Source organism: Apis laboriosa, unplaced genomic scaffold (assembly GCF_014066325.1).
Source record: "Apis laboriosa isolate Shangri-la unplaced genomic scaffold, ASM1406632v1 scaffold112_cov148, whole genome shotgun sequence".
Taxonomy (NCBI): Eukaryota; Metazoa; Arthropoda; class Insecta; order Hymenoptera; family Apidae; genus Apis; species Apis laboriosa.
Window position 1 is genome coordinate 4,324,980 of NW_025220865.1, and position 20,000 is coordinate 4,344,979.

A 20,000-nucleotide genomic window follows, 5' to 3' on the forward strand; every position below is an offset into this window, starting at 1 on the left:
AGAGAGAGAGAGAGAGAGAGAGAGAGAGAGAGAGAGAGGACAGTTTCTTTTGTCTTCTCACGAAAGCGTTGTCTCTTCCTCACATTCGGTTGAAAGAATAGAATCTGTTTCCGTATCTAAAATTTGTACAATTTTAGAACGAAATTGGAATGCATTAAAAACGATCGAAATGGATTTTTCAAAATCTCGAACGAAAATTCCTCGATCTTGATTCGATTTGTTTTCGCATTTTGCGTTTTCTTTCTATCATTTTCTATTCTATTCGAGCGTTGTTATATATATATATATATCGGATCTTCGAATCACAGGTACGACTTTTCCTACTTCCGGGTTCGAACACGGCACGCTTCTTCAAGAACCCGCTCGAATTTTGAGTAAGGGGAATAACACCGTCGGTTGAGATGGATAGATAGATCCGGTTCGGCCGGATGTCGGTGCGAGATGACGGTTTCCTAGTCGTTGTTTGTCCCCAAGGGGGAGGGGGGGTCAATAATATCGAGGCAATTATCTGTTATAACCGAGTCGAAAAGAGAACGAGGTTTATACACATAAACCGTTTTCCTCCTCCATAAATGATACTTTCCTCCTTACATCCCTCTTCCCTCCTACCCGGACCGGAAATCGCAAATAAAACCCCGGGATCTCCTTTAAATGTTCCATTAGGGAGGATCCATTAAGAAACGGTACGGCCACTTTCCGCGTTATTGTCGTCTAAATTATTTCAATCTGGGTCGAACTGGGTGGAGGAAGACGAAGTTTTTTTTTTTTGTTTTCTTTTTTTACATTTCGAAATTTGGGAGAGAGCGATCGTACGTTACGTAGGTATGGGAATCCAGTGTGCGCCGAATATTTGTATATAGAAAAAAAGAAAAGAGAAATTTAAATAACATTGTATATATAATTCCATTGGAGAAAATAATGTGTATGAATCTATCGTTTTAAAAATTTAGAAAATAAGATTTAAAATCCTTTTTAATATTCGTAACAGAAAAAAAAAAGAGTAATTTAAATAACAGGGAAAAGAAATAAATAATATACGAGGAATCTATCATTAGTTTTAAAAATTTAGAAAATAAAATTTAAAATCCTTTTTAATATTCGTAACAGAAAAAAAGAGCAATTTAAATAACATCGTCTACGCTTTATAATTTTTTCAACTCGTGGAATTTGATCGCGTAAATCTTTTATAACCATTGGCAAACACGTATTCGAATTTTCTAACCGCAAGATTCGTAAAGCATCCCATAAACTCTTCGAATGATGCATCGATCGAGGGAAATCATGCATTCCCTCTCGAAACAGATTCGTTTCGCAAAAGTCGTTTGGCAACGTGGCGAGGATATAACGCGTATATATAATTCGTATACACACACATATATATATATATATATATACGAGTGTATGAACCAAACCGCAGATACGAGCAAACTCTGCGGGTGCAAATTTAACCGTAACGTGACGAGGCTTGCTTACGTTGTCGAGATGTCGTCAAACACAGTCTGGCCCCCTGTCACCAGATTGTTTCGAAACCTGTCTCTATTCAGGCTTAACGAAGTGCACCACTAATACGCATAATTTTTAATCAAATATATACTACGAAGTTGACACGCAAAAGTATTATCAATCATCTTATTCCGCTTACACTTTTCTTTTTCTTTTTGAATATAATCAATCAATTTTACATAAACATTATTAATTTGATTGACAACGATCGATGAGAAGCATCTCTTCGCATCTGGATCCAAATTAATCTTTACCCCAAAAAAAACTTACATGGACAGAGAAAGAGAAACTTTGTATCGTTGTGAATCGAAAGAGAATCGGCGGGGAAAATTATTGTTTAAAGTTTTGCTCGTCCCAGGACAATGGAGAAATGACAAAGACCCTTGTTCCTCTTGTTCGCAGATTGGAGCGCTGAAGGAATACTTCCTGTTCGCTGACAAACGACTTCACAAGAGGTCCCTCTCCAGCAGCGAGTCCCATCACAAGACGCTGAGGGATGAGCCGAGGGTAAGTGATTCTCCCATGTTTGGCGCGAAGGCGTTGCCTCGTCAAAATTGAACGGGCAACGGTGCGCAGGTGCGAAATACAGAAGCCGCGGCGCGTAATTTCGCTTCGTTTGTCATCGGCGCCGGGTGCATTGTCCCCTCTACCCCTCCTCCATTCTAATTTTCTGACAACGGTAAATTAGATGGTAATGATCTTGGCGTTGTATTTCGATGTCGCCTGTTGTGACATCGTTTATATTTCCGAATATTTACTCTTTTATCTCTCGAATAAAAATGATTAATTTTTAAAAAGTAGTTATTTTCAGAAATGTTAGAAGCGAATTAAGCGATTTAATTATTCGATTCGGTTGCTTTTTTTTTTTTTAATTTGTTCATTTCAATATCAACGATGCTTTGTTAAATTTTCTTTGCTAAAAAAAAGAGAATAGATTTTTTTTTTAGTACACCCAACTTCGTTGAAAATTGCGTTATATATAAGATTTTTTTATTTGCAATTAAAATTTGCTTGCTAATATTTTTGAAGATATATTTTTCTACATTCGATGGGTATATCAAGATAAAAAGAAATCTATTTCTTGAAAAATAATACAAAAAAATCTGATTAATAAAATCTTTGTATTTAATTATTTATAATTATCGAACGATGAAATTGGAAACTATTGGTCGATGTGTAGAAAATCGATTATTTCGAAATTAATTGTATTTCAGAAAATTTGTCAATAAGTATTTTTGCATAATATGCAATTCTTTTCAAAATGATTTAATAACATTTCTTACTTTTTTTTCTCTTAGAATTAATCAGATGTTATTTCAAATTATTTCAACCATAAATATCAATCTATTTTATTTTGAATAAATTCTTAATTTTTTTTTTTTTTTTTTTTACTAATTTATTAAATCATTTATTAAATCATCTCGTCATTCCTTAGATAATATATCTTATAATATTATCAAACGGGATAGAAAAAAAGAGGAGGAGGGGGAACAGATAAAAAGACAGAGCATTAAAATAAAAAAGTAATCATCCGATGACTGTCTCAGAAATGTCGACACTGTTTCTCTCTTCCCCTTTTGCCCTCGTTCTTTTTTCTACAAGCAAAAACACGGTAAAATATCAGCGGTGTTTCCAAAGATAATATTGTGCTTGCGCCATCTTTTCAACTGCGGCCATTGTCTTTTTCTCGCCCGATGAAACACTTCGACGCGAGATGAAACGACAGTGAAAAGGTTTATTCAACAAATACGAAGGTTGAGCCATTTACAAGATACATAACTTGTATTTATGAGGAAGCAACAATTGTCTAAATCAGAGTAAAATAACCGAAGGAAAGTAAAACGAGGAAGTGATTAGTCGAGATCATTCTTTCGTTCAATTAATATCCAAACGGATTAATGGTTCAGTTAATGGGAAGCAATTTCAAAGTGGAAATGGAAAAAATTCAATTCCAATGTTCAGTTGAGATATGTCATATTGTATAAAAAAAACATGCTGAATATTATATTTTTACAACGAGTCATTGCATTCATAAAACTTTGAATTTTTATATTAAAAAAACGCGAAAAGAAATTAAAAATATTGTCACCGAAACTCAGTCATCAGAAAAAACCGTGTTATTAAAATCACTTTTTGTTTCATTCCGATATCTCAATTAATTGCCGAGATATAACAAAATTCAAAGTTTCTTTCAACTGCTTAACACGTATTAACTTGGAGATTATGAACGGGCTCGCGACTTAATCTATATTTTTTCTTGAAAATGCGTACTGCGTCTTCCCAGGAATCTTATTTATTAGAATTTAGGATAGGTCGATCGCACGAGTGCGAGCGAGAGATCCGAGTAAGGGACAAGAACGAAATGGTTAACGAAACGATTAAAAATTAACCTTCTCTTTACACGACGATATCTCGGGAACCGGAAATCGTTTCGAAATAAATAAAAAAGCATTTTAAAGGACAAGGTTCCGCGCTTCTAACTATCTTTCATTAATTGACCGGAAGTTGCTACCTTCGGAGTTACAGCGATTCAAAGTTTTTCTAATTTTAATAGGATTTAATCGGGTGTAAGGTAATTAAAAATTAGTTCTTTCTTTACACGACGATATCTCGGGAACCGGAAATCGTTTCGAAATAAATAAAAAAGCATTTTAAAGGACAAGGTTCCGCGCTTCTAACTATCTTTCATTAATTGACCAGAAGTCGCTACCTTTGGAGTTATAGCGCTTCAAAATTTTTCTAATTTTAATAAGGTTCAATCAAGTTTGAAACAAGTGATCAAAAACTATCTTTTCTTTATACGACGATATTTCGGGAACCAGAAATCGTATCGATATAAATCGAAAAGTATTAATTAATGTTTCATTAATTGACCGGAAGTCACTATCTTCGGAGTTATAATTTCAGTACAATTGAATCGGATTCAAGATTTAAGACGATAATTAAAAAATCGCGTTTCGCACTCACGTCAATATTTTACGAAATCGAGGAAAGCGAATACGATAAGTTGAAGCTCTCTCCGTTCTAGTGCATATACCGCGAGGATCCGGCATCAAAAATGCTTTCCAGCTGATCCACGAATAAGTATATATATATACCGCTAACGCGAGCTTGTTGTATACCGGTGAACAGGAGTTGCATACAATCAGATTACACGGAAAGGTTATTAAGCGCAGTCTAATCAAGTTTGCCATCAAACAGCAAATCGTTTAACGTCGTTACACGGGCCGTGTAACGTGTAATAACTTTTGTCACGCGTTGCCAAGCTTTTCACCCTTCACCCGTGTCTACGTCACCAACTACGTTTTAAATTGGATTTCTTAAAGCGTATACGAGGCGTAATTTCGCGGTGATCGAAACGTCCACGCGAATTTTCGTTTTCTTCTCGCGACAATTGGGCGGAATTTCAATAATCGACAGAAATATAAAATCCTCCTATTCCTCTGAATCTTTTTCCACCTCTTTCGAATTTTCAAAATTTTTTTTCCAATATCTAATTTCATTTCTCTCTTCAAAGAAAAAAAAAATTGCCACATCTTCTCCCCTGATTAAAAATTTCGCGTGTTCACGGTTCACGGTGTCGCGAGCAAACGGAAACCGAAATAACGCGAGAAAAATATACGCAGCCGGCGCACAGCGCAGAGAGAAATTCCATCAAATATATATATATATTTTACGAATATATTTTTCGATATATATATATATATATATATATATATATATATATATATATATATATCGAGCCGTATGGCGCCTTGTAAACGGGACCATCGACGTGCCGTTTTCGCGGTCGAGCTTCGCACCCGACGGAGCGTGAAACGCGCGACGCCCCGGTCATCGTTTTCATTCATATCGGCCGGCCGACGTTAAATAAACCCTCGCCACGGCGAAAATTCACGGGCCCCCGAATTTTGGCCAACCTCCAAAAAAGTGGACTCGCGGCTCGCCGTTCCGCGTCGATAAGCGCCACCGCTTATCCCCCTCCACAACGATCATCCACAACGATTTCGACCAGATAGATTGTAATTTTCCAGAATTGAATAAATATAAATTTCTTGCCAACTTGTTGAACGCCATTTTTGATTAGGTTAGAGGTTCGATTAGAAAACACGCTATATCATATTTATTATATATCGAGTACGGCAAACAATTGTTCGAGGTATTTGACGAATATTATCAATTTCGTTGTTTTATAAATCGATGATCGAGGGAAACGAGGCGCGAATAAACACGCGGCTTGTTCGCAAACCTCGCGTTTGTTAAAACCGCCAAATTTCACGCGAAGAGAAATAAATTTCAATTCGCGACCGTCGCGATAAATCAATCTCGTTTAACGTTAACGTTACCCCAAGGATTTATATGTACTACTATGTATGTATGTATGTATGTATGTGTACGTACGAACGCGTTTCTTATTCGCCCTCGATTTCTCTGAAGGTTTGTCTCTCTCTCTCGAAATGTGTACACTTTAATGGAAAGGAAAATCCATCCATCGTGTTGGACAATTTTTCATCGATCTTTCATCAACATCGAAGAAATAGAGAATTATTTTATTACGTACGGTTCAATTTTTATTCGAAAAAACTATGGATGGAGGAGAGAGGGGATATTTTTATATATGATAAAAGTTATTTAATTAAAACGAAATTTTTCTTCTCGACGAGATTCGAGAAAAAATTATTTAATTATCGAACACGATTTTTTTATAAAGTCATATTTTATATTTCGTATCGTACGTAAAACTTCGGGTAAAATTTCCTTAAACTCTTTCTTAGAATTGCAGAAAATTTCACACGTTTTCAAACTCCTTCCACTTTAAGATTCTATCCGATTTATCCAATAAATATTATTTAATTACGGAAAACGCAATTTTTCTTTTCGACGAGATTCGAAAAAAAAATTATTCGATTATTTTAGCACGATTTTTTTTTTTTTTTTTATAAAGTCATACTTTTATATCTCGTGTATAAAACTTCGACGAAATATATAAATGGTTTTATTCGAGTTCAACGCGCGAATTTCGCACGTGCTCCGAACTCCTTCCACCACGAGATTATTCCACCCGAATAAAAATTGTCCGGCGCGCTGTTTTTCCAGGTACGATGGTTCCAACAGCAGCACGAGAAGAAACGAAAGAAGAGGGATTTCATGCCCTCGTCGTTCTCGTTCGATTATCCGACGTTTTTCGACGAGTTCGGCCCACGTCCCAGGCAGACCACGTACCATCGGCAAAGGAACAGAGGTGTGCCTCTTCAAAACCTGTTCACGGATCCTCTCTTTAAGGAACAGTGGTACCTGGTAAGTGGCCCCTTCGATTTTACTTCCATGGAACTTCGAGCGAAACGAACTCTCGACGTGACGAGACTCTGTCACCTCTGGGATGCGTGCTTGCTGGACACGACAGGATTCCGTTCCGTTCCAGATCCACGGTTCATACCACCATTCCATCCCGTTTATCCAATCCGTTTCTATCGAATTTTTCATCGATTCTATTCTCTCGATATGCCGTAACAATAATGGTAAAAAAAAAAAAAAAAAAAAAAGGAAACGTAATAATAGGAATATTTATTTTCTAACAATTTCTCGACGATTTTTAACTTTGGTAAATTCATTTCGTGCACGGTACTTGAAAGGAGAGTAATGTACAATTGTATCTTTTAAAATTTTTCGAATATTTTTAATCGTTGTTGAAATTTCTATTGGGAAAATATTAGAAAAATTTCTAATAAAGAAGAAAAAAAAAACAAAAACAAATTTGGATATATTTGGAAAAATGAAATAGAATTTTATTTTACGTTTATTTTACGAGAAAGTGTAATTTTTTTTTTTATCCAAAATCGGGAACGATGTATGACGATGAACAATGAAACTCGAGTATTGCCCGTGACAAAAAGAATGTTCGATATCGTTGGAATTTTATTGATGAAACAATTTGTCAGAATTTCGTTTCTAGAATGAACGATAAAAAAAAAAAAAATTATTTCCAAAATGAATACGTACACATTCCATCAATCGATTCGATTAGAAGAATCGATGTATCGAATGATCGAATTCCGAATAAATTAAAAATTATTCCGAAAAAAAATTCCGAATAAAATTAAAAATATTAGAGATAAAAACAAACCCTACTTTAAATAATTAAACTCGACTTTTAAAAACTTTTCTTTAAAAAAATCTCTAAAAAAAAAAAAAAATCACAACGAACGTCTCTTTTCCTCGGATCGATCTTTTTTAATCTTTCCTCGAGCGAAACATCGAAGCGAGATTTTTCAAAAATAGATAAAAGGAGAAGGAGCAAAGCGTGAAATCGTTGGTGATCGCAACGATGGTGTGTTATCGAATACCTGTCGTTAATTTCAGAAACGACGGGGGCCAAGCAATCGCCGCTAACTATACCGAAAACGATCGTTTCGGGCGACGTGAGGAGAATTATGAACAGCATCGCATGAGAAAGCACGCCCTTTGCCCGCGCTCAAATTTCTCCCCTCGGTATCGACAACGGATCGAGGGAGCACACACACACACACACATACCGTAATATCGGCGTATAATGGCGTTGCTTTGGATTTCTACGCGGCGAAATACCTCGAAAACTAATTAGATCGCGAGATGAGGATCATTTGTAATTCTGATTTGAATATTTTCGCAAGTAATAATACCAATCCTTCACTCGAATCCTCAAATCATCGATCGAGCCTTTATTTTCAAAAAAGATTTGGAAAAATATCGTTTGTCTCTTGGATCATATCAAATTTAGTTAATTTGAAATACACTTTCGATCATTGAAAGTGTTTCAGGATTCAAAATTCGTCCAAAAGATGGAATATTATGAAGAGTATTATTATGCAAAAAGGAATAAATTTCTTTCCCCCTTTCTTATAATTTATAACCAAAATCTTTTTATTTTCGCCGAGTTAATTCGCGGTTCACAGTTTCCATAGATTTCTCGTTGAATATTCTATATCTGAAAAACGTTTCCATTTTTCTTGTTCTGGTTCGCCTCATTCAATTATCCCTATGTTTAACTAGTTAACAGTTCAAATTCTCTTTTTTTTTTTTTTTTTTTTCTTCACGGAACAATCCGTATCGAATTTTCCATTTTCTCGTGTTCACCCCGAATCGACGCGATTCCTAGTTAAAACATTTACATTTCGTTATACGAAAAAAAAAAAAAAGAAGAGGGATGGAAAAAAAAAATTCATTCTTCGTTTAATTTTCAGTTATGTACAAGCGCGCGATTTTATTTATCGAGATAGTGTGCGGCACGAAAATTTTCACCGTTTATTACACGTGCCAGACAATCTCGCAGTTTCTGTTTATAGAGGGGGGGAGGCAAATTACTTTCCCTCCTCCGGTATAACGCGACGAAATAGGTGAATTAAAAATTTCAGTCGTTTATAACGAATTGGGGAAGACAGAGAGATGCGTATTTGAAAAACGGATTGGACGAGAATTCGTTATCCCCAATTCGGTAGATTTCTCACGAACGATAAGGTTCTTCCACGCCCGATAAGATTTTCGCGATTTTTCGACCGTGAAATAAGCAGATTCGATTGAACGATTTGCGGAAAATACAAACAACCGTGTCTGGGTTTAACCGCCTAACTAGTGAACCTTGGATTCAGCTTCGATTGTCAATCTATTTTTTTTTCTCTTTCTCTCTCTGTTAATTCAAATTTACAGTTACAAATTTAATACAGTTTTTTGGGGAGAAATAAATAATACTCTTATTATTAAAAATTAATGAAATCAATTATAAATTAATTCGAAATAATAAATTATATCTAATTAATCTAAATTTTAACTTTGTTTCTTTTCAATATACAGATTGATCTTAATCAAGTAAATTATAAATTTTGAAAAAATCTTTTAGAAGTGTTAAAAAAAAAAAAAACGAAGATGACTTTTATATTTCCGACTTGCACTCATCTATATAAAACTCTATGTTATTCTAACGTAGCATCGAGTGCTTTCTTTGATAGCATTTGTCGATAACAATTTTTCATCAAACGTATATATATATACATATATATAGTATAATAATTTAGGATGGAGATGCGTTATTGATGAAGTGTCTCGTCTCCTGTCCTTCCCCGTTTCGACAGCTATTCGTCACACGGGGAAAAATTTTATTAGAATTATATATGGAAAAGTTCCGACGTGCGCGTAACTATAAATTCTATTCCTCCCTGACGCGTACGGAACATGATTTACCGTTATTACCGGCGTTTCGATACACGAAAGAACTGGGCGCGTGATATTTATGCACGGCCATTAGTCGAGTTAATTAATTTCAAGTATTGCAAACGTGATATTTCATCTCTGACAAAATGCGTTATTACCGAATTGCAATCCATTTGTTTTGCCGCAAGGTGGAACACGCGTATCTCTTACTATTCAACTTTCGTAAATTTCGAGTCGAAATTCAATTTTGTTCGTGATTAATTTTCCGTAGATTTTCTTTATCAGATTCATATTTCGGGTATGAGATTTGCTATTTTTTTTTATTATAAACACGTAGAAATACATTCGAAAATAAAATACTGGAGAATTGGTTTTTATTTCCCATCACACATTGAGAGTGGCAATTATTCGCGAAAAATAATTCTCGAGAGTTTTATTCACGAATGTATTCGTATCCTGATTGGATCGGTATCGATCGTTGAATCGAAGATTGCTTCGAAAAATATTCAAAATGTTTCATTTCTTTTCAAAATCGTGTAAAAGTTTTATTTCTAATGGAATTTTCTTCACATTGGGTGAAATACGAATCGAAGGGTCATGAAAACTCACCGTTAAAATCAAGGAACAACGTGATTGCAGAATGGTGGAGCCAAAGATGGCTACGACATGAATCTTGGCCCGGCGTGGCAGAAAGGTTACACTGGTAAAAGTGTCGTCGTCTCGATCCTCGACGACGGAATACAGACGAATCATCCGGATTTAGCGTTGAATTACGATCACCAAGCCAGCACAGACATCAACGACAATGACAATGACCCGATGCCAAGGGACAATGGCGACAATAAGCACGGAACTCGCTGCGCCGGTGAAGTCGCTGCTGTCGCTTTCAACCAGTATTGCGGCGTTGGAGTCGCGTATAATGCCAGCATAGGAGGTAAAAGAATTTGTTTTTATAATTGTTTGGAATAAAGATCAACTGACTTATTTTGATTTTGCGTTTGGAATATATTGCTATCGTTTGTTCTAATAATAATAAAAACTTGCATTTCTTTTATAAGTTATTGATGTAGAAAAAACTGTTATTACTTGTACTTTTCTATCTAGAATTCTGTAAGTTTATTATTCTTGACAGAAAGTCGTCATTATTAAAAAGATGGAAAATAAAGATGGAAAAAATAATTTTTAAATACAGGATAGATAATAATTGTTTTATATTCAAAACATAATATAAAAAATTTATTTAAAAATTTGATCGATCCACTAACGATAGAAATAATTAAAATAGTTATCATCAATAATTCCTATATATCGAGAAAGATTTCTGATTTCAATTTCTCAAGTGTTTATTTATAATTTTCTAAATTAGCAAAAAAAAAAAAAATAAATAAAAAACTAAGTAAAACTAAATAAAAAACAAAGAAATGCAATCAAACGTAGCAAAATTTTAATATAAAATCTCTTTTTCCTCGATATCGAGTAACTTTCATTCCCTGTAATTTCATTCACAGGCGCTTAATCGCGTCTAAACAATCTCATCGCCTGTTGCGAACATTCTTACCACCGTTTCGTGCATTCTACGTTCAATTTCCTCCTGTTTCCCAATGACAATTACCCGAGTGTCACTCATTCCGCGTATCGAGCCGCCAGTTTATAAGTCGTTTTCGTCGTCGCGGGAATATCGGGTTTCGATAATATTATCGGCTCGTTTCCATTAAAATGCGTGTCAACAGCCCGTGTTCGATTTAACGCGCTCGAAATAACGTATAACAGCATCAAAGTGGCCGCGTTTCCCTCTCATGGAATTCAATGAGTAAATTGAATAAGGAGAAAGTGAAATATAAGAGAAAGATGGAATATAAGAAAAGTATAATCATGGCCAATGGAGCTTTGTAACGTATTACGAGATTAAAAATAAATAAAGTGAGAATTATTAAAAATAAGTTTGTTGCTATTTTTCAATTAATATAGATTGAACTAGATAAATGTATTAGGTGAAGATATATCAAAGCTACTAATGCAAACTACTGTATTCAAATTATATTAAATAAGATTTCCACTTAAATTATTAAAATCCAATCTAATCCATCCTAACTTATCCTCTGATCATCAACTAGAATTTCACTTTTTTGAAATTAGCTCCAAAGATTCCAAAGCGAGAAGAATTTCATAGACTAAAAATTTAATTTCAATGAGAAGGAAACGTATTTATATTATCCATATCCTCAGGCGTTCGAATGCTCGATGGCCCGGTTAACGACGCCGTCGAAGCCAGGGCGTTGGGATTGAATCCTGATCACATCGACATATACAGCGCTTCTTGGGGCCCGGAGGACGACGGCAAAACCGTGGACGGTCCCGGTCCTCTTGCCAGGAGGGCGTTTATCTACGGTGTAACTAGCGTAAGTTGCGTTTCTTCAAAATTTATTCTAAACTATTACATAAACTCACCATTCCAAGATATTACCTTCTCGCGTTACACACAAGATCCAAACGCTCTCAAAGACAAGGGTATCTCTCGTCGCGTAACCGATACTCCTAACTCCTGAAAAATTAATTGAATTAATTAATTATTCGACGGACAGGGGCGCAAAGGCAAGGGTTCCATCTTCGTATGGGCGTCCGGCAATGGTGGCCGTCACACAGATTCTTGCAACTGCGACGGTTACACGAATAGCATCTTCACTCTGTCCATATCGAGCGCCACCCAAGGCGGCTACAAGCCCTGGTACCTGGAGGAATGCAGCTCGACGCTCGCCTCGACGTATTCGTCCGGCACGCCCGGCAACGACAAAAGCGTGGCCACCGTGGACATGGACGCGAAACTGAGACCAGACCATATTTGCACGGTCGAGCACACGGGGACGTCTGCCTCTGCGCCCCTCGCGGCCGGCATCGCGGCCCTGGCCCTCGAGGCCAATCCGAGCCTCACGTGGAGGGACATGCAGTACCTGGTGGTGCTCACCTCGAGGTCGACCCCCCTCGAGAAGGAGTCGGGCTGGATCTTGAACGGGGTTAAGCGGAAGGTCTCCCACAAATTCGGTTACGGGCTCATGGACGCCGGCGCTATGGTGAACCTGGCCGAGCAGTGGACCAACGTGCCTCCCCAACATATCTGCAAGTCCGATGAGATCAACGAGGAGAGGCGCATCGACCCGACCTACGGTTACACGTTGAGCGTGTACATGGACGTCACCGGTTGCGCTGGATCCGTGAACGAGGTCCGGTTCCTCGAGCATGTGCAGTGCAAGGTAAGAGGTCCAACGTGAATCGCTGCAAGTTGTATTGTCGAATGAGAAGGTGGTCGAGGGGGAGGATTGAGAGCATACTAATAAGATTGTAGCAGGATTTTTGTAAAGAACACGTTTTCTCGATACCTGTACTCTTCTGCTTGACATTTTCTCATGGGTGAACAGTGTATGTGTTGAGATATAGATATGGGTTTAACTCTTAAGGTTTGCTTGTTAGTTCCGTTATCTGTGATAGCTGATTCTTTTGCTATCAATCCTTCTATGCTCCACGATAATGATAGATTTCTTCTTCTCTCATACTCCAAAGAATGGAGAAGTCAAGAGAGGGGAGAGAAACAAATTTGCCTTGGATTTGACTTGTAATAACTCGTACAATTCTGAAAGTAGTACAGAATGATGTCTCATAAAATTAAACAATTATTGTATTTTATTTGTGACGAAGTTGAAAATGATCGTTGATACGATAATCGGTTGAAAGAAAATAATTCGATAATTTTATACATGTGTTTTTAAGCATCGATTCTTTCCAACTTTTTTCAAATTCTCTTTTTCACACCATATATATCTCGCTACTTTTAATGATAAATGTAAACGATTTAAGGGAAAAATAAAATTTTTTTTCTCTCATATTTCACATTTTCCATTACCGGTGGTATGTACACGTTATGTAATTCGTTCAAATGAAAAACCATTTCGATTTCGTGTATTTTTTAAAATCTATAACTTTTTCTCATTGGTGCACACCAATTTTAACAGCAACAATTTCGCACACACGGGGAGGGAAAATAATTTTGAAAGCAATAATTATAAGCACGCGATTCGATCGAAAATGGAAGTTCCTTTCCCCCTCCCATACATTATTCCCTGTGTAGTATTACCTTTCAGCGCGGTTAAATATATTTTTAATGGTACAATCCTTTAAATTCGCGTATTACAAACGTACATTTGCAAGTTCGGTTCGGAATGAAATTCACGGTATCATTAAAATGTAAATTCTTTTTTAAAAACCGTTTTATGAATCATAAGCTAGAACAAAATATACATTTGCATATACTGTATAAAGTGAAAATAAATTTTATTTTAAGCGTTATTCCCCTTTCCCCGTCCGTATTCTTTCTTCCGTCAGATTTTGCATATACAACGATCGTTTTGTACTTCCTTTTCGTTTTTCGTTTAAATTGTTTATTCGCTTATTCGGTATATATACATACCAATGTCTGACATGCATCACGTCACATAAAAGAACAATTTTTATACACATACGTATGTAAAGCAGAATTCTGCACAAATTTTAACAGTTTATCTTTTGAAATATTCATACCGTTTATACTCGAAATATTGAATGCATTCAGTTTTTTTCTTTTTTTTTTTTTAAGAATCTGAAACAAAAAAATAATAATATTAGAATAATTAAGAGATTTACAATTTTTTTTCAATGAAATAAAATAATCATTGTCCAATCAAGGTATCCTTAAGGTTCTTCCCACGTGGAAATTTAAGGCTATTGCTCACCTCTCCAATGGGCACCACATCGACGTTGTTGTTCGAGAGGCCACGGGACGTTCTCAGCTCGAGTTTCGATGACTGGCCCTTCCTCAGCGTGCACTTTTGGGGCGAAAAGGCGGATGGCCGGTGGACCTTGCAGGTCAATAACGCTGGAAATCGTCATGTGAATTCCCCAGGCAAGTATCTCCACTTCCATCCACTTCCAAGATTAATGTGAATTTTTCAATTTCAAGTTCTTTCAACAGGGAATGACACGCTTCAACTGTAACGATTAGGTTCTCATTGGAAAGAATCCTTTCAATTTAATTTGTTCTTTATTTTTTCAGGAATCAAGTATTGTCGATGCCCAATCCCAACCAATTAGAAGTTAAATATATATGAAATAATATTTGTGCTAGATTTTGTGCGAATTGAAATAACGATTAACTCAACTCTCATCGCATCAGAGTTAAATTTCAACATACCACAAACGCAAACTCTGGATCCCAATTTTCATCCGTTTCATTTCATTCTTTTCCTCATTTCCATATATTTTCCCCAATCTCTTCTCCTCCCTCTTTTCAACTCAACATCAAAACTCAATACCATCGTTTCCATTGTCCTCTCTTGTCCAATCTTCTTTCATAAAAATTTTCCATACAGAGAGAGGGAGGCTTCTCGTTCGAAGACACTTGTCCCTAGATCAAGAAAAAAAAAAAAAACCATTATCGTTGGCTGTTACAGGGATCCTAAAGAAGTGGCAGTTGATCTTCTACGGAACAGCTACCAACCCGATCAGGATTAGAACCCGTCAATTTAACCCGGTACATTCTTCGTACGCCTCCGTGCATTATCCATACCCTGTAGACGATGATCAGCTAGCGTTGGGTCATCGCGGCGACGTCGACTTCTTTCCTTCGTCTACCTTTCAGGGTTACCAAGGATACCCGTACGTAGGGGCAGCGTCCAACGTCCAGGCGTCCGTTGCCACTTTAGACGGCTCCTCGGCACCGATCCTCACCAATCGGCTACCAGGGGACACGTCCTCCTCCTTCGACTCGCCCTCCTCCTCGTCCCAGGTCGGCGACGACTCGCTCGACACTACTAGAAAGATACTTCACGACTGCGACCCCCAATGCGATCCTCAGGGTTGCTACGGGAAAGGGCCCACCCAGTGCATCGCCTGCAAGAATTATCGATTGGACAAGTAAGGGTTTTTATGTCGTGTTGTTTCATTACCGAATTGATGAATATAGGTGGGAGAATAATTTTTGAAGACAACTCTTGAGAATTTTTAATTTGTTTCTAAAAAGTGGTCTTTCTCGACCTCGTTTGAGGCATTATTTATATTGCATGTTATTGTATATTATTTCTTTGTGGGTATGTATGGTAGATTCTATTTTTTAATTATTTTTAAAGGTGTTTTTTATATCATATAGAAGTATAGTTTTTTATATCATATTTCATTTTGTAGCACATTCTATGCAAGATATGACATTACGTTGTTGTATAAGAAGAAGAATTTTTTTTGTTTTCTATGTTTAAACCACAATTGTAACGCTTGATATTTGTCTCTCCACGCTTTATATGTAATTCTTTTTAAATTTGTCCCAGTGAAAAAACTTTGGACAAAGGAAGGCGCAGTTCCAATTAGAAGTAAAAACATCTTTTATAGCTTCTAGTGAAAAAGATAGTGGTAAAAATGCTGAATTTTTGTTAATTGCAAAGATCTAGAAGTAACAAAGTATTAAAATTTTACTTGACTTTTGAAATTTCACTTGGGACAAAAAAAAAAAGAAAATGTATAAAGTATTTTGAAGATTTATGTTTATCATATTATATTTCCTTCATTTTTATTCTAATTTAGTTTTTCTCTTACGAGGATAATAAATAATTAAATCTGAGAAAATTCACAAAGAAAGCGATAGTGATTTAAACATTTCAACTTGGATTTAATAAATCATAAATCTCATCTCCTTTTTTTTTAATTATAAATATAACGCGGTTAATGTTATACTGTATTCTATAACGATATCACTGTAAGTAACAATAATTTTTCGTTTTCAATAGAATTCATTGAAATACGAATAATTAAAATTCAATTTACAGATTTACATATTTCAAATATATATATATTTTTATCATATCTATTATTAACTCTTCCAATGAGAAATAAGAAAAAGAAAATGAAAACTGATGAAACAATAAGCATGAAATTTACATCTTGTTACTCACAATGCAATCGTTAAAATTTATCAAAAGATTTTGAAATTTTCGATAACGCGATCAAAGAAAGGGTTGAAATGATAAGATAAAGAAGTATTCGAAGGAATATTAGTCTCGAGATATTGCAACGCTTACAGCACTTGCGTGAGTCAATGTCCACCGAGGAGCTTCCCAAATCAGGGTGGGGTCTGTTGGCCCTGCCACGAATCCTGTGAGATATGTGCCGGTGCCGGCCAAGATTCTTGTCTCTCCTGCGCACCTGCCCACCTAAGGGTTACCGATCTCGCGGTGTGCCTGCAGCAATGCCCGGAAGGATATTACGAGAGTGAGTGTATTTCATAAAATAGAACGGAACGAAGCGATTTATTAAATTATGGAGGAAAAAGTATCGATCTCGTAACTCATATTTTTTTTTTTTTTTTTTTAAAGAAAATTAAATAAAATATTCCTATTTTATTATATTCAGATGAATGGTAATTTGCAGACACGGAGAACAGTACGTGCGTACCGTGCGAGGCGAACTGCGCAAGTTGCCAGGACAGGCCGGACAAATGCACCAGTTGCGAGCATCATTTGGTCATGTATGAAAACAAGTGTTACGCGGCCTGCCCCCTGTACACATACGAGACACAAGATTACAATTGCGCTCCTTGTCATTCCACGTGCGAGACTTGCAACGGAACCGCCGAGAACCAATGCATCTCTTGTCGACCCGGATTGTTTTCTCTCAACGGTACGTATGTATATATATACATATATGTATATACACGTAGACGTTAATCCTTAAAAACGACACCGGAGCGCAACCGATAACCTAGAAACCTATTTCTCCGGTATCTGGTATCGTAGGGATATGTTTCATACAAATTCACGATTTTTAAGTCGATTCCCGCGTTTTACTGGCCGTACCATCGAATGGAATATTCGTCGGGAGACGAAGGATCGATCACGATTGAATTAATCTTTTCATTTTGTGAATTTAAACGAAAATTAATTCTTCGCGACAAATTCGATTATACGTTTATTAGATTAAATGCAAAGCATAAATATGTATCGAAATTAGACTTTGAAAATTTTCATTTATAAAATCAATTATTTTATCTCAACGAGCCTTACATTAGATATTGCATTATTTTACGTTTTCAATAATATACAAGTCCAGCCAATTTATCTTAATAATTAATAATAAAATTCAAATTTTCGAACATCATCGTATAAAGGTTAATTAATTTACTTACTTAATATTAAGAATCCTTCAATCTCAAGTCTCGATTCGAGCCAAATCCAAGCTTCGATTCAACGGAATTGATCTAACAAATTTCAGGCGCCTGTCGAGCATCTTGTCCAATCGGATACGGCGCGGACAAAAAGCGGCGCGAATGCGTGCCGTGCCCACCCGGATGCGCTACCTGCGACATGTCGACGTGCAGGAGTTGCGACGACGGATGGAGTTTGAACGAGGAAGGTCTCTGCGCACCCGAGCACCGCGATCGTTGCAAAACGACCGAGTTCTACGAGAACGGCCATTGCAAACAGTGTCACGCATCTTGCAAAACGTGCGCCGGCCCTGGAGAGAACAATTGCATCTCCTGTCAAAAACCGTTACTCCTCCAAGCGAAACGGTGCGTGTACCAGTGCGACGACGGTTATTACTCGATGGCGCAACCATCTGGACCCGTCTGCGTGCCTTGCTTGCACACGTGCAAAACCTGCGTGTCTCGATTGAACTGTACCGCATGCCAAGACGGATTGCAATTGCAGAGCGGAGAGTGCAGGTCCTCTTGCGCTCAGGGGTGAGTTCGTTTCCCATCATGTCATACTCGAATCTCGCTGACCTGGAAACACGTGAAATGAATGAGTTGATAGAGAATTTGAATTTTAAATTTTAACATTAAAATTAAGATAAACATCGTAACAAAAATTTTGAATTGTGCACGAAACTTGTAACCTTTATGTTATAGTTGCAAGAGACTCGGTTTCCATTAAAATTAAAATAAACATCATAACAAAAATTTTGAATTGTGCACGAAACTTGTAACCTTTGTGTTATAGTTGCAAGAGACCCGGTTTCCATTAAAATTAAGATAAGAATTGTAACAAGAATTTTGACAAATGCATGAAACTTGTAATGCAGGGATGAGTTATTTTTTTTCTCGAAAATTGAACTTTCGTGTTATAGTTGCAAGAGACTCGGTTTCCATTAAAATTAAGATAAACATTGTAACAAGAATTTTGAATTGTGCACGAATCTTGTAACATAGGAATGAGATACTTTTTCTCGAAAATTGAATCTTCGTGTTATAGTTGCAAGAGACCCGGTTTCCATTAAAATTAAGATAAACATTGTAACAAGAATTTTGACAAATGCATGCAACTTGTAACGCAGGAATGAGTTATTTTTTTCTCGAAAATTGAACTTTCGTGTTATAGTTGCAAGAGACTCGGTTTCCATTAAAATTAAGAATTTTGCACGAAATTTGAGTTCGTTCTTTTTCTCGAAGATTGTTACAATTGCAAATGAGTGTGAACGAGTTGACAGAGGTCTCGAGCTTTTAAGTTTAGCTTTTAAAATTAATACAATCACGATCTCTGGTAACAAGAATATTGACATAATGCGCGAAACTCGTTCCCAACGCAGATACTATAGCGATCGAGGTCAGTGCGCGAAATGCTATCTGGCGTGCAAAACGTGTTCCGGGCCCAGAAGGGATCAATGCGTGACCTGTCCCGGTGGTTGGCAACTAGCGGCGGGCGAGTGTCACCCGGAATGTCCCGAAGGATTCTTCAAATCCAACTTCGGTTGCCAGAAGTGTCACCATTACTGTCGCACGTGCAAAGGTAGGCGGAATTAGAGAGCAGATATGAGCGCTGAACCTTCTCCACGCCTCGATGGAGTAAATATTGAACGAATAGTCATCTCCAGAGAGAATCCCTGGTCCAGATTCCATCCCTGAAACTCATCGATACGATTTATCTTTCGCTATCACTCGCCTTTCAAATTTTAATCTGTATATATTATATATATAACTAACTCGTATTTATCATTTGAGACACGTGTCATCCTTCATGGTATTAACCCTTTGCACTCTAGCAACAGCTCTTTAATTCATTTACAAAAAGGATCTAAAAAGGGAATTATAATTAATAAAATATCGTGTAAAGTACTTTTGAAAGAAAAAGAAAAAACATTTTAATTTTAATTTAACATTTTAATTTAACATTTAAATTACCTTAGAAGCTGCTTGTATAAGTCTAGCTCGACATTTGAGTAGGTGGAAGAAACGGTGGCGCATAGGAGTCGACTAAGGGTTTCAATTTATTTTATTTTACAGGCGAGGGGCCGAAGGAATGCAC

At 36.7% G+C, this 20,000-nt stretch overlaps 1 protein-coding gene across 2 annotated transcripts in view; it reads left to right on the forward strand.

The window, feature by feature from the left end:
- Positions 1-20,000, forward strand: part of LOC122713004 (furin-like protease 2) — a 378,215-nt gene that overhangs the window by 356,930 nt on the left and 1,285 nt on the right. The window contains exons 2-14 of one of the 2 annotated variants that reach the window (XM_043933132.1): positions 1,906-2,010; positions 6,601-6,801; positions 10,327-10,621; positions 11,914-12,086; positions 12,270-12,935; positions 14,401-14,617; positions 15,165-15,244; positions 15,353-15,627; positions 16,784-16,971; positions 17,131-17,379; positions 17,971-18,439; positions 19,285-19,484; positions 19,979-20,000. The exon at positions 19,979-20,000 is cut by the window's right edge and continues 260 nt beyond it. In XM_043933132.1, the coding sequence (XP_043789067.1) occupies positions 1,906-2,010; positions 6,601-6,801; positions 10,327-10,621; positions 11,914-12,086; positions 12,270-12,935; positions 14,401-14,617; positions 15,165-15,244; positions 15,353-15,627; positions 16,784-16,971; positions 17,131-17,379; positions 17,971-18,439; positions 19,285-19,484; positions 19,979-20,000 (3,140 nt within the window). Of the gene's footprint in view, positions 1-1,905; positions 2,011-6,600; positions 6,802-10,326; positions 10,622-11,913; positions 12,087-12,269; positions 12,936-14,400; positions 14,618-15,164; positions 15,628-16,783; positions 16,972-17,130; positions 17,380-17,970; positions 18,440-19,284; positions 19,485-19,978 lie in introns of both variants that reach the window. The other variant, XM_043933123.1, reaches the window with a different exon arrangement.